Source organism: Plasmodium gonderi (genome assembly GCF_002157705.1).
Source record: "Plasmodium gonderi DNA, contig: Chr08, whole genome shotgun sequence".
In the NCBI taxonomy this organism is placed as follows: Eukaryota; Apicomplexa; class Aconoidasida; order Haemosporida; family Plasmodiidae; genus Plasmodium; species Plasmodium gonderi.
This window is the reverse complement of record NW_021628933.1, coordinates 388,497-402,178: the sequence shown is the minus strand read 5'-3', so window position 1 is coordinate 402,178 and position 13,682 is coordinate 388,497. Positions and strand designations below refer to the sequence as shown.

The following is a 13,682-nucleotide window of genomic DNA, read 5'->3' as shown; positions in this document are numbered from 1 at the left end:
TTTTTTAAGACTAAATATACTGGCATGCATTTTTATCACCTTTTTATCTGAATATGATTTGTTTAACTTGTTCTTTCCTTCTTTCTTTTTTTTATTAAAATATACAAGAACCTGTTATACAAGCAAATTTTCTTAATTAAAAGTATAGAAATAGAAAAATTTTCTCTTAATTGAGAATCAAAATATGATGAAAAAGTAAAACCTCGATGGGTTGTGCAAGTAGAAAATTAATATGTCCTCGTTAATCATGCTAAAATTTAGGATGCACATTTTAGTGCTATTTGTTTTGTTTAATGTTTCCTCATTTGCAAGAAATGAATGTATCAGTGAAACACACAAATTCTTTTGTCTCTTCCTTAAAACTTGATTATTTCACTTATGTGAATATATGTGTATATTTAATCTCATGGAATTTTTCCTTTTTTCTCAGAGCCCTGTCTTTGACTTAAAAGAAAGTACCATTCTTCCATTTTGGAATGAAGTAAAAGGTTACCAAGAAGGCTAGAAGAATTATCATCAATATTAAAAAAAAATTTCACAAAAAATCAATTTGATAAAAACGAAAATTATATATGAGCACTTGCCAGAATGGAATATAAAAATATTATTAGGATATATAAAGTTTGATATTTCACCCGAAATGTCATATAAAACAGTTAATTTAATCGAGTCTTATGGTATTTTTTTTTTATCCTGGAAAACGGCTTGTTTGGTTCTATCATTTTTCTACTTAACAAAGAAATAATTATTTTAAATTAATAGATCAACCATGGAATAGCACAGGAAGATAAATTGAAATAATGAGAAAAATACAATGATATTTGTTATTAGTGATCCTATGCGCATGTCTCATTTTTAAAAATTACGACAAAAAATTATAAGCAGGATTATAAAATTCATTGCATTTATAAGATATTTACTCAATGGAGTTAGCTTGTCCGTCGATTTTTGGTGATAAAACTGGAGGATTCAAATCATAAAATTGGTGAAATTCTCGAAAAATTGATTTCAATTCTTGTAAAAATCATAGGTATAGGATAGCTACGAATCCTCTTTTCCAACATTTTAGATATATTTGATTAATTTATAAGCACAAAAACATGAAAAAAATATAAAACAATTAAATAGCAAATACTTATCATGTGTACAAAATATAAGGAATTATGGAACTATTATACCTCAATCATTACGTGCTTGTTGGAGAAAATGTGTTAAGATAAAAGGAGCTATATATATTTATAGATATGTAACACAATAATAAGAAAAATGAAATCTATCACAATTTTAAATTTGTTTTTAAACAAATGTAATGCGTATATATGATGATAATTCTCTTGTTTTAAGAAGTGCCTCTTTTATAGTACACGCAGATTTATAGCGAATATAATAAAAATAATATATATTCATAATAAAACATAATTTTTACAAATACTGTCAAATATGGAAGTAAATAAAATGAAAAATTCATTTGTTTTTAACCTTGAATGTTTGAAAAAGATAAAAATAGAAACGATGAGACATGCAAAATTACATGTTCATAGAACAATTTCACAAAGTTCTTCATTATAATCCACAATGCATTACTTAACATAGATCAGAAAAATGAATTAATAATGATATAAACAAATTTTGGGAAAATAAAGAAAGATATCGCTTAAATCTTCCATCCTAAGGAAGCAGAAAGTAGAATCTATAATTAGCAAAATTATATTATTTAAAACTAATGTACTAATAGCAAAAAATAATAGATAAAAAATGGTAATATTAGGTATATTATCATTAACTTATGTTTCTGTAATTATCCATGATTAACACTAAATTTTCTTTAAAACGAGTTAGCACAAATTCTATGCACAATGCACGCATGAGTGTACTTATTTCTACTTTATTTAATATTTCAACTATTCTTATCAGAATTTAATGATGTGAAAAGTATTTAATGAATGTCTTTTTCGAGGATGTTATAAAAAATATATGAAAAACTACTGAGAATATACTAAAAAGAGAGAAGCATATTTTTAGAAAAATTTCCTTCCTAATAATCCATAAAAAAATATACTACATGTTATACAATGTTTATATGTACTTAAACAGGTCCCCAATGTACAAATCGTTAATAAAAAAATAAATGACTATGTGAACGTTATAAAACATTAAACATAAAAAAATATAATTTATAATAAAGCAGGGTGGTTTATACTTAAATTCTCAAGCACAAAAAATTATTAAAATATAACGAATCATTAACAAATTTATAGAATTCTTTTTCTCACGCCCTATTATATCTTATGTACTTAGATTTAGTATAACTTTTTTTTTTTATTTCTCCGTGTATTCTTTTAAATCATTGTTCATTTAATTGTAATTCAAAGAAAGGTATTGATTCATAACAAATAAGTGCATTTTTAATGTAACTTTTATAAAAATGAACATAAAAATATATTTATTTTTCTGCTTTCATAATTAATATAAAATGAGTTCATTATGTATGAATATGGAGCATGCTACTTCAAAATAAGGTAAATATTAATAGCTCATGCCAAATATATATATATTTGAAATACATAAATAAGACATAAAATCTGCATTAATCTGACAATTTCTTACTATCCATGCGTTCATACTTACAAATCCTTGTAATTTTTTTTTATTATTTTAAATTAGTGGTACATTCTTTTTTACGTTATTTTCTTAATGAGCATTGTAAGGATTTCTCTTTTTTTACAACAACATTTATGATTATGAATAAATAATTTATCCGAAAAATTATTGAATAATGAAATTTTTATATAGGTATACTAGTATATAATAGAACTTAATTTCCTACACTATAACTTAACACTATAGGGAATTTGTATGTGGATAAGCACGCATATAATATCGCAATTTCATGCATATGTATATTACTATTTGAAAAAGTGATCCATTTATGAACTTATTTTTTTGGTTACCTACTAAAATGAAATTAAAAAATTAGATTAATAAAATTATAACACCATGTGAAGTTCTAATATTTAAATTTTGAAAATCTGTTAATGGATTTTCGAAACGAATTAATTTTTTTTATTAATATAAATTGAAATGTACATATAAATAAAGGATACGTATAAATCTCATTTTGTTAAATGCTTGTCACGTAAGTAACTCTTTTTAGGTTATTTTTACATAATAACATGCTAACAAATAAATGAAATGAATGGTTAAAAATAAAATGAATATTCACTTTATACATTGTGATATGTATATTTATGATAAACTGGTTCAATAAATAAGGCATATAAAACAAAATGAAAGGGATATAGAAGAAAGAAAATATATTATAATCTCGTAATATAGAGAAATATGTGCAGAAAAAATCTGGAAATAAAAGTCATGCATAACATAGATCACTTGGATTATAATTGGAATTATATTTAGTTAAAATGGTTCAATAAATAAGGAAATAAAACAAAATGAAGGGGATATAGAAGAAGGAAAATATTTTATAATCTCGTAATATAGAGAAATATGTGCAGAAAAAATCTGGAAATAAAAGTCATGCATAACATAGATCACTTGGATTATAATTGGAATCATGTTCAGTTTAAAATGTTGATTTGATAGTATGAAATATTTAGATGGCGTTTTTTTCTTCTCAAATAAATCACGAATCAGCAGTCGATACATGAGTAAATTTATTAGAGTATATTTTCCATTTTTAGATATTTATTTTATTTCCCCCTCTTATATAAAGTAATTATAAACATCATTTAAATTCATAACATTATAACTTACAAGTATTTTTAATTCTTCATCAAAAAATTAATTAAAAATAAAATATGTTATATATATGTGATTTATTCCCTAGTTTGCTCAAGTGATAGTATATATAAATAAATTTTTAGGAAAGATTAAAGATATATATTATAATATATGTTATATTAAAAGATATGCATTAAGAAAATACAATAATGAAACATATTAAATGGATACAACTATAGGAAAAGTGGATATATTCTATGATTAACTTTGGTGTATAAAATAATTAAGTATAAAAATATTTCATTTGCAAACATCTGGGTTATGTGAGAGCAACGTTCGTTTTCCTTAACTACGATTAATAAATAATAAAAAGGTTTTTCTCAAAATAAATAATTTATCCAATTATTTTATTATATGCGTGCTTATCCATATACAAATTCCTTATAGTGTTAAGTTATAGTGTAGGAAATTAGGTTCTATTATATGCTAGGATACCTATATAAAAATTTCATTATTCAATAATTTTTCGGATAAATTATTTATTCATAATCATAAATGTTGTTGTAAAAAAAGAGAAATCCTTACAATGTTCATTAAGAAAATAACGTAAAAAAGAATATACCATTAATTTAAAATAATAAAGAAAAATTACAAGGATTTGTAAGTATGAACGCATGGATAGTAAGAAATTGTCAGATTAATGCAGATTTTATGTCATATTTATGTATTTCAAATATATATATATTTGGCATGAGCTATTAATATTTACCTTATTTTGAAGTAGCATGCTCCATATTCATATATAATGAACTCATTTTATATTAATTATGAAAGCAGAAAAATAAATATATTTTTATGTTCATTTTTATAAAAGTTACATTAAAAATGCACTTATTTGTTATGAATCAATACCTTTCTTTGAATTACAATTAAATGAACAATGATTTAAAAGAATACACGGAGAAATAAAAAAAAAAAAAGTTATACTAAATCTAAGTACATAAGATATAATAGGGCGTGAGAAAAAGAATCCTATAAATTTGTTAATGATTCGTTATATTTTAATAATTTTTTGTGTTTGAGAATTTAAGTATAAACCACCCTGCTTTTATTATAAATTATCTTTTTTTATGTTTAATGTTTTATAACGTTCACATAGTCATTTATTTTTTTATTAACGATTTGTACATTGGGGACCTGTTAAAGTACATATAAACATTGTATAACATGTAGTATATTTTATTATGGATTATTAGGAAGGAAATTTTTCTAAAAATATGCTTCTCTCTTTTTAGTATATTCTCAGTAGTTTTTCATATATTTTTTATAACACTCTCGAAAAAGACATTCATTAAATACTTTTCACATCATTAAATTCTGATAAGAGTAGTTGAAATATTAAATAAAGTGGAAATAAGTACACTCATGCCTACATTTTGCATAGAATTTGTGCTAACCCGTTTTAAGGAAAATTTTGTGTTAATCATGGATAATTATAGAAACATAAGTTAATGATAATATACCTAATATTCCCATTTTTTATCTATTATTGTTTGCTATTAGTACTTTAGTTTTAAATAATATAATTTTGCTAATTATAGATTCTACTTTCTGCTTCCTTAGTATGGAAGATTTAAGTGATATCTTTCTTTATTTTCCCAAAATTTGTTTATATCATTATTAATTCATTTTTCTGATCTATGTTAAGTAATGCATTGTGGATTATAATGAAGAACTTTGTGAAATTGTTCTATGAACATGTAATTTTGCATGTCTCATCGTTTCTATTTTTATCTTTTTCAAACATTTAAGGTCAAAAACAAACGAATTTTTCATTTTATTTACTTCTGTATTTGACAATATTTGTAAAAATTATGTTTTAATATGAATATATGTTATTTTTATTATATTCACTATAAATTTGCGTGTGCTATAAAAGAGGCACTTCTTAAAACAAGAGAATTATCACCAGATATACGCATTATATTTGTTTAAAAACAAATTTAAAATTGTGATATATTTCATTTTTCTTATTATTGTGTTACATATCTATAAATATATATAGCTCCTTTTATCTTAACACATTTTCTCCTACAAGCACATAATGCCTGAGGTATAATAGTTCCACATTTCCTTATATTTTGTGTACATTATAAGCATTTTCTATTTAACTGTTTTATATTTTTTTCTTGTATTTGTGCTTATAAATTAATCACACATATCTAAAATGTTGGAAAAGAGGATTCGGGGCTATCCTATGCCTACGGCATTTACAAGAATTGAAATCAATTTTTCGAGAATGTCATCAGTTTTATGAATTTAATCCTCCAGTTTTAACACCAAAAAGGACAGAAAAACTAACTTCATTGAGTAAATATCTTATAAATGCAATGAATTTTAGAATCCTGCTTACAATTTTTTGTCATAGTTTTTAAAAAGAGACATACACATAGGATCATTAATAACAAATATCAATGTATTTTTCTCAGTATTTCAATTTATCTACATACGGTATTCCATTGTAGGTCTAATAATTTAAAATAATTATTTCTTTGTTAAGGAGAGAAATGATACACCCCAACAAACTTTTTTCCCTTATCAACAAAAATACCATAAGACTCGATTAAATTAACTGTTTTATAAGCTAATATGAGGAAATATCAAACTTTATATATCCCAATAATATTTTTATATTCCTTCTTGGAAAGTGCATATATATAATTTTCGTTTTTATGAAATTAATTTTTTGTGAAGTGTTCTTTTAACATAGATGATAATCTTTCTAGTCTTCTTGGGAACCTTTTACTTCTTTCCAAAATGGAAGAGTGGTACTGTCTTTAAATTCAAAAAAAATGCTCTGATGAAGAGGGATAAAATTGCGTGCGATTAAATATACACATATATTCACATAAGTGAAATAATCAAGTTTTAAGGAAGAGACAAAAGAATTCGTGTGTTTCACGGATACATTCATTTCTTACTAACGAGGAAGCATTAAACAAAACAAATAGCACTAAAATGTGTGTCCTAATTTTTAGCATGATTAACGACGACATACGAATTTTCGACTTGTACATTCCATCGGGGTTTTACTTTTTCACCATAATTTGATTCTCAATTAAGAGAAAATTTTTCTATTTCTATACTTTTAATTAAGCAAATTTACTTGTGTAGCATGTCTTGTATATTCAATAAAAAAAAGAAAGATGGAAAGAAGAATTTAAACAAATCGTAATCAGATAAAAAGGTGATAAAAATGCATGCAAGTACATTTAGCCTTAAATAATCTACCATCACATATATTAGTGAAAAAATATTGTGTTCTATTTTTTGTGCAGATAAAATGTGCGATTAGAAATACAATTTTTGCAAGTTACATATAGCATTGAAAAATTGAAGATTAGTATAATAGAGAAATTTTATATAGCATATTTTAATATGCACAATAATTTATTTATCATTTTTTTTTTTTTAACAGTTTTTATAAGACTATCAACCGCTTTAGCATATGACACGTGTTAGAAAAGTTAGAATATATATCCAAATGTATAAATCCTCATGCATGAAAACTTTCAAAAAAGTATTTATATAAAGAAATATGGTAATATAATTTTATTTTTTCAGTAATAAATTTCATTTATATGTGAACTTACTACCTGAGAAATGTCCTATTCTTTGCATTTAGCAGAACTAATTTATAAATTACAAAATTTGCAATTCTTAAATGAATTATTAGATGATACCATAACTTGTGCCATATTTGACTATGTGTAACGAACTTTGAAATGGCAGCACATTTTAAAAATTTTAATTTTCCCTGCATAGAAACATTACACCGTGTTATTTGAACACTTGTTAACATTTTAGGACCTATTTTTTTAATTTTTAAACTTATGTCTTTAATACTGTAGTAAACACTGATTCTTATTTCTACGAATTTGCAAAAATGGTATTGAATTTTTTATTATAACAAGAATGCATATATGTCCATAGTATGAATAACATTTATTTAGTTTATTCGTGTGTGTCGTGCAGTAACGAAAGGGGCTCATGCAATTGCCTACTTTGAAGCTACCATTACTATTGGTAATTTAAATGGTTTAAATATTTTCAAATCTTTGCCTTTTCCTTTTTTTAAGGATGTGTTAAAGGTGATGCTCAAAAAATAAACTTTGTATAGAAAACCCCTCATTTTTGCTTCTCCAGTAGCATCTTATGAGAGCATGCACTTTGAAATGTTAAAACTTATGTCTCAGCAAAATGCTTTGTTAGTTTTACATGATTGATAATGTTGTAGGATGGAACTCATTTTATTACATCACACCTACAATTGCACAAAATTTTATATATCCGATATGACAAAAATGTATTTTTTTCTACTTCAAGAAAATAATAAAATCAAGATTTTCCCCTATCTGTTGGGATATCACTTGTTACACATATTTTTCATATACAATCGTTACTTTATTAATTTGGGCATTTTATATTTTTCATCAAGTAAAATTAGACTATTCTGCATAGTCGTGAACAAGTGTATGTGCGTACGTATTCATATATATATATGTTTTTCACTCGTGCAGGTAGGAGCGTATAAAAGGGAAAATGTTTAAATCCATTTTTTAAAAAGGGGTATTTTTTTTTTTCAAATATTTTTTATTCAGTGTTCATTTATACCTCTGGAGGACAATATATTTATGCATGCCAATCTCGACAAACAACATTATCGCTTGAGAATTCTCTAGAAAAAAGATTGCATCAGTTGTTCAATTTGAATGAAATTTTTATAAGCGATTTTTTTTTTTTCTCTTTCATCGATTTCACTTCAAAATTTATGTATTTTTATGAAATAAATACAAAAGTCACGAAGAAAAATAAGGGTTGCTTTTAATGTCGCATATAAATCATTTGTGAAAAAATATAAGGTGTAATTTTCGAATTGTTTGCTTTGTAAAAAATGAAAAGCATGTGGAAATATGACGATAACACACATTTTGTAAACGCAATGCTCTGGGAATTGATGGCTTGTTTTTTTGTCTTAAAAAGGAACCACAAGGAAAATCCTCATTTCTATATCATTTTGTTTTAAACGTATGTGATAGGATCAATTTTTAAAATGATAATATGCAAATATATATATATTTCTCTTTCAGTAAAATTATAAAATGAATTAAATAAAACCAAGCTCCTTTTATACCATTACGTTTTGTATCCAATTTTTTTTTTTTTTTTTTTTTACTTGTGTATTCAGCTGTAATGAGCCATCTTTTGTTGTCCCTCAAAATGTTGTAACAATATGTGGAAAATTTACACGTTGCAGAAAAGCCATGGTTTATATACATAAACAAAAAAAGCTTATTTGTTTTTCATTTAAAACATTTTTCATTTATGTTGCATATAGTATCGATATTTTTTCCTTTTAATAAATACTTTTCCATCGTATATTCCTTTAGATTGCAATTTTTAAAAAAACCTTTATTAATTATTCATTAAGCACGAAAAAACAAGAATAAAAATTTTTCTATATAGCGAAAAAAAAAGATAAATAAATGGTTACATAATTTGGTTAAGTAAGAGCTTTCAAAAAAAAAAAAAAAAAAAAAAAAAAAAAATCCATATAATAATATCCCCCACACAAATTTTGCGCTGTCATCCATCAAAAATTCGCAGAAAAAATCATAGCCCCCTTCAAGGGCCAATTTTATGGTGTTACAAAAAAAAATAAAATATAATATTTAAAGGAAAAATTAAGTTTATGTCGCTTGTGTAATTACCAAATGAGCATTTGCAAAAAAATCATCATCCAAACTATATGAAAAAATTTTAAGGAGGTATAAATATATGACGCATAAAATTAAGTATAAGAGAGGAGGAAATAGCGCATCATGAATACGGCACTTTTGTAGGAAAACATGTATATATTTTTTATAATTCTTACAAAAGTATAATTGGGAACATCTATAATTAATGTATTTTTATATGTTTAAATTATCAGTTTTTAATTTTTCGGAAAAATGAGAAATTAAAAATTTTAAAACTCAAAATATAGGAAAATAAAATTAAAATAGATTCACAAATTAGCAGCAGAGCAAGTTCAGGAGCTCCAAAATTGCCGAACATTTATCCAAGTAAGTTTTTTATGTGACACATACTTGTCGAGTAAAGAGCTGCGAATAACTTACAAGTAAACTTAAGGAAATTTATAAAAAAATATTGAAGAGTGATTAGCAAATTGACAACTCCGGTATATTACTTAGTTAGGTGTAAGGAAGGATTTTTGCCCACGTATTATCGAGAACTTTTCCCTCCCCACTGGTTTGGGGAAAAGGCAACCCACTCAGCACGTACGAATTTGAGGAGGGTATAAGAACAAAATGTTGATACTCGTAGAAACAGCAGCAGGGTATGGATTATTCAAAGTTGAGAACAACAAACTAATCGAATCAGATGTAAAAGATATTGAAAAATGTTTTCGAAACTCTGAGGAAGCGAGAAAAAATGTATCATTATACAGCTTTAGTAAATTTAAAAAGTTTCAAAATGCCTTTGATGAAACGAGCAAATTAATGGAATCCAAGTTGGGAAAAGGACTGAAAAAGTTTTTAAAGAAAAATATAGTGAAGCCAAAATTAAATGAAACGCTCGCATTATGTGATAAAACATTAGGAGGACTAATAAAAAAAAAATATAATATAAATGTAACTTATACGAATTCTACACAGGAAATAATTCGAGGAATTAGGACACATCTATATGAATATCTAGTAGGTGTACAAGAAGAAGATGCAAAATTGTTAAAATTGAGTTTATCTCATTCTTTGAATCGATTCAAATTAAAATTTAGTGCAGATAAAGTCGATGTAATGATTATACAAGCTGTTGGATTGTTAGAAGATTTGGACAAAGAAATCAATGTTTTTTCTATGCGTTTAAAAGAATGGTATGGGTGGCATTTTCCAGAATTAGGTAAAGTAATAACAGATAATAAAATTTACGCAAAATGTGTTAAGTTAATTGGATTCCGAAGTAATGCAAAAAATGTAAATTTGTTAGAAGAAACAACAGAAGAAATTCAAAAGGAAATAAAACAGTTAGCAGAAATTTCCATGGGTACAGAAATAGAAGATGATGATTTAGTTTGTATAAACGAATTAGCAGATAGATTATTAGAATTAACTGAATATAGAGAATCTTTAGCTACGTATTTAAAATATAGAATGAACTCCATTGCACCGAATTTGACCTATTTAGTCGGTGATTTAATAGGTGCCAAATTAATTGCAAAAGCAGGTTCCCTGATGTCTTTAGCCAAACATCCAAGTTCAACTTTACAAATTTTAGGCTCAGAGAAAGCTTTATTTAGAGCCTTAAAAACGAAATCGAAAACACCAAAATATGGTTTAATTTATCATGCTACTTTAGTAGGACAATCAACACCCAAATTGAAAGGAAAAATCAGCAGATCCTTAGCAGCCAAATTGTCCTTATGTACAAGGGTTGACGCTCTTGGGGATTTTTCAGAACCATCAATCGCTATAACATGTAAAACACTTTTAGAGAAAAGGTTAGAATATATAACAAACAATCTGCAGAAAAAAATGAATAACCCAAAGAATTCTAAATTGCAATTCCAAATGCAAATGCAACAAAGCAAATATAACCCAAACCAATCCAACGGTGATCAGAATAACAATAACAATAATAATAATCAATTTAACAAGAAGAAGGATTTCCGATTTAATAAGAGAGAAGCTGATTGGAATAACAAGAAGTTTATTAAGAAGCAAAAGAGAAAGTGATGAATGACGCAGAAATGCGAAGTGACTAATGAAGAGGAATGTGATAATATAATACAACATTCTGGGCAGAAATTATCCCATCATAATTCTTGTGTATCTTTTGGTTTCATGATTTACATCGGTTAAAATTAGAAACTCCGGTAGCGTTATTACTTGTCTATAATTGCTTTTAGCGTGGTCAGTAAAAAAGGAAATTTATATCTCTGTTTTAAAACTTAAAAAAAATACAAAATCACACAATAAATACATATAAATATGTATTTTTTTTTTTTTAATTTTTTTTTTTATACCTCTTTAATGTTTCACGTTTTAATTAACGTGTAAAATATTTTTAATCTAACTTATTTATTTAGCATTCACACTTTTATAATTTTACCCTTTGCCATTTATTTTATTAACATTCTCTTTTTCTTAACACCAACCATAGAATTTGTGTATAACAAGTTTTATTCTGCCAACTCTACCTAATGTATCACTATGTTTTTGCCGTGATTACATGCCTACGCTATTTTTACATCTAGTTACACAAACATTTCTTGCCTCATTTTGAAATTTATGCACATGTATATATATACATATTTGCGATAATTAGTAATATGAAGAAAAATAAAAAATAAATAAACCTACCTTTCCAAATTGTAATAAGTATAAAACGAGAAAAAAAAAAAAATATATCCATTTTTATCAATTCATTTATATTGTTTATTCTTAATCATTTAAAGTGTGTGTATTATGCCTGACATGCTTGACTTAAGTGACTTTTTTTTGTTGTTTCTGTTTCTTCCCATTTTATGAACACATTTTATATTATATATTCATTGGAAAACTTACACCTTAAGTCAATCAAGTGGTATATTTAGTACTATCATGAATTAATATACACATGTACTAGTGGTAGATACGTTCACGAGGTTTCTAAAGGATTTGTAAATTAAGCGCTTTATGAACACAATCTTTTTCCCACGTCTTCACAAGTTGCGGTAGCCATATAACCTCATATGAAATCATATTTAAGAGAAAATAACTTAATTTTCGTGCATAACATTTGTACATAATTTTGATCTATTTATAAAGACCATAAAGGTGTTTAATTCCTTACTCTACAATGCGTAATGTGGGCAATGATGGATAGTCCTACACAAAATAATTTTTGCAACCATTCGAAATTTAATGATACTTCTTTTTTTTTTCCGTATGTCTCTTTTTTTTATTGAGTGTTTTTTGCATGTTGTGCTTTTTATATTTATTATTTATTTTATTTTACTTGCTCTCATTTTAGCCATTCTTAACTTGGCGTAAACAGCCAACTTGCAAAGGCGTGGGAAAATTATCACCCCTTAGGCGTAAATTGTCGAAATATGATTCTTGTGAACCTTTCCTCATTTAGCAAAAATAGTTCAAGCATAAATTTACATATTAACGCCCTTTCCCCTCTTAAAAATTGAATATGCATGTATAAGAATACCCTATTGCTTGGGAAAATAAATTAAATTTCATTCCTTTTTAACTTTTGTGAAAAATATTATAGCTATTTATATTTACCCCTTTATAAAGAAACCTAGCAGGTGGGCGCTGAGGGCGCACAAAAATAACAATAGCCCATAAGGGGTAATGAAAAAAAGGTGCAATTCTTATCAAAAGTAGTAACACGATAATTTAAGAGAAAAATGTGTAAAGGATTATGCACACTTTAATTGAATACCTTTCACAATGGGGCAAAATCTTTATAGAAATTAATTGTTCATGTGTGCGCATATTTTTTTTTTTTTAAATATGTTAAAAAATGCATGAAACAAAAAAATATGAATTATTATATGTTAGAACTTTTGCTGAAATGTAGAGAAGAATGAACGATTCCTTATACAGTTGTAGCGAAGTAACTTTCTACGACATTGATAATAACTAATGTACTTGTAGATATTACATTCCATTTTTTTCGTCCATTTTTTTTTCTTTTTTTTTAATCCTAAAATGAACCTACAACAGCCAAGTATTGAAAATTTTGTAAAGATTTAAAAAGAGTAATTGAAAAAAGATTATGAAATATTTTTATTTACTTTTTCATCTAAAAAGGTATATCCTATTTCTATTCTTTACATGCTTTACTTCTGTGCTTTTGTGACCGTTTGAAAAGGCACTGCTGAA

The 13,682-nt window shown here is 25.6% G+C and overlaps 1 protein-coding gene across 1 annotated transcript; it reads left to right on the top strand.

Moving 5' to 3' along the window:
- Positions 1 to 10,112: 10,112 nt before the first annotated feature.
- Positions 10,113 to 11,537, top strand: PGO_080750 (nucleolar protein 5; the record flags this gene model as incomplete). Its single annotated transcript, XM_028687299.1, has 1 exon — positions 10,113 to 11,537. One exon carries the CDS (start codon positions 10,113 to 10,115, stop codon positions 11,535 to 11,537), a length of 1,425 nt encoding a protein of 474 aa, XP_028543100.1.
- Positions 11,538 to 13,682: the final 2,145 nt, after the last annotated feature.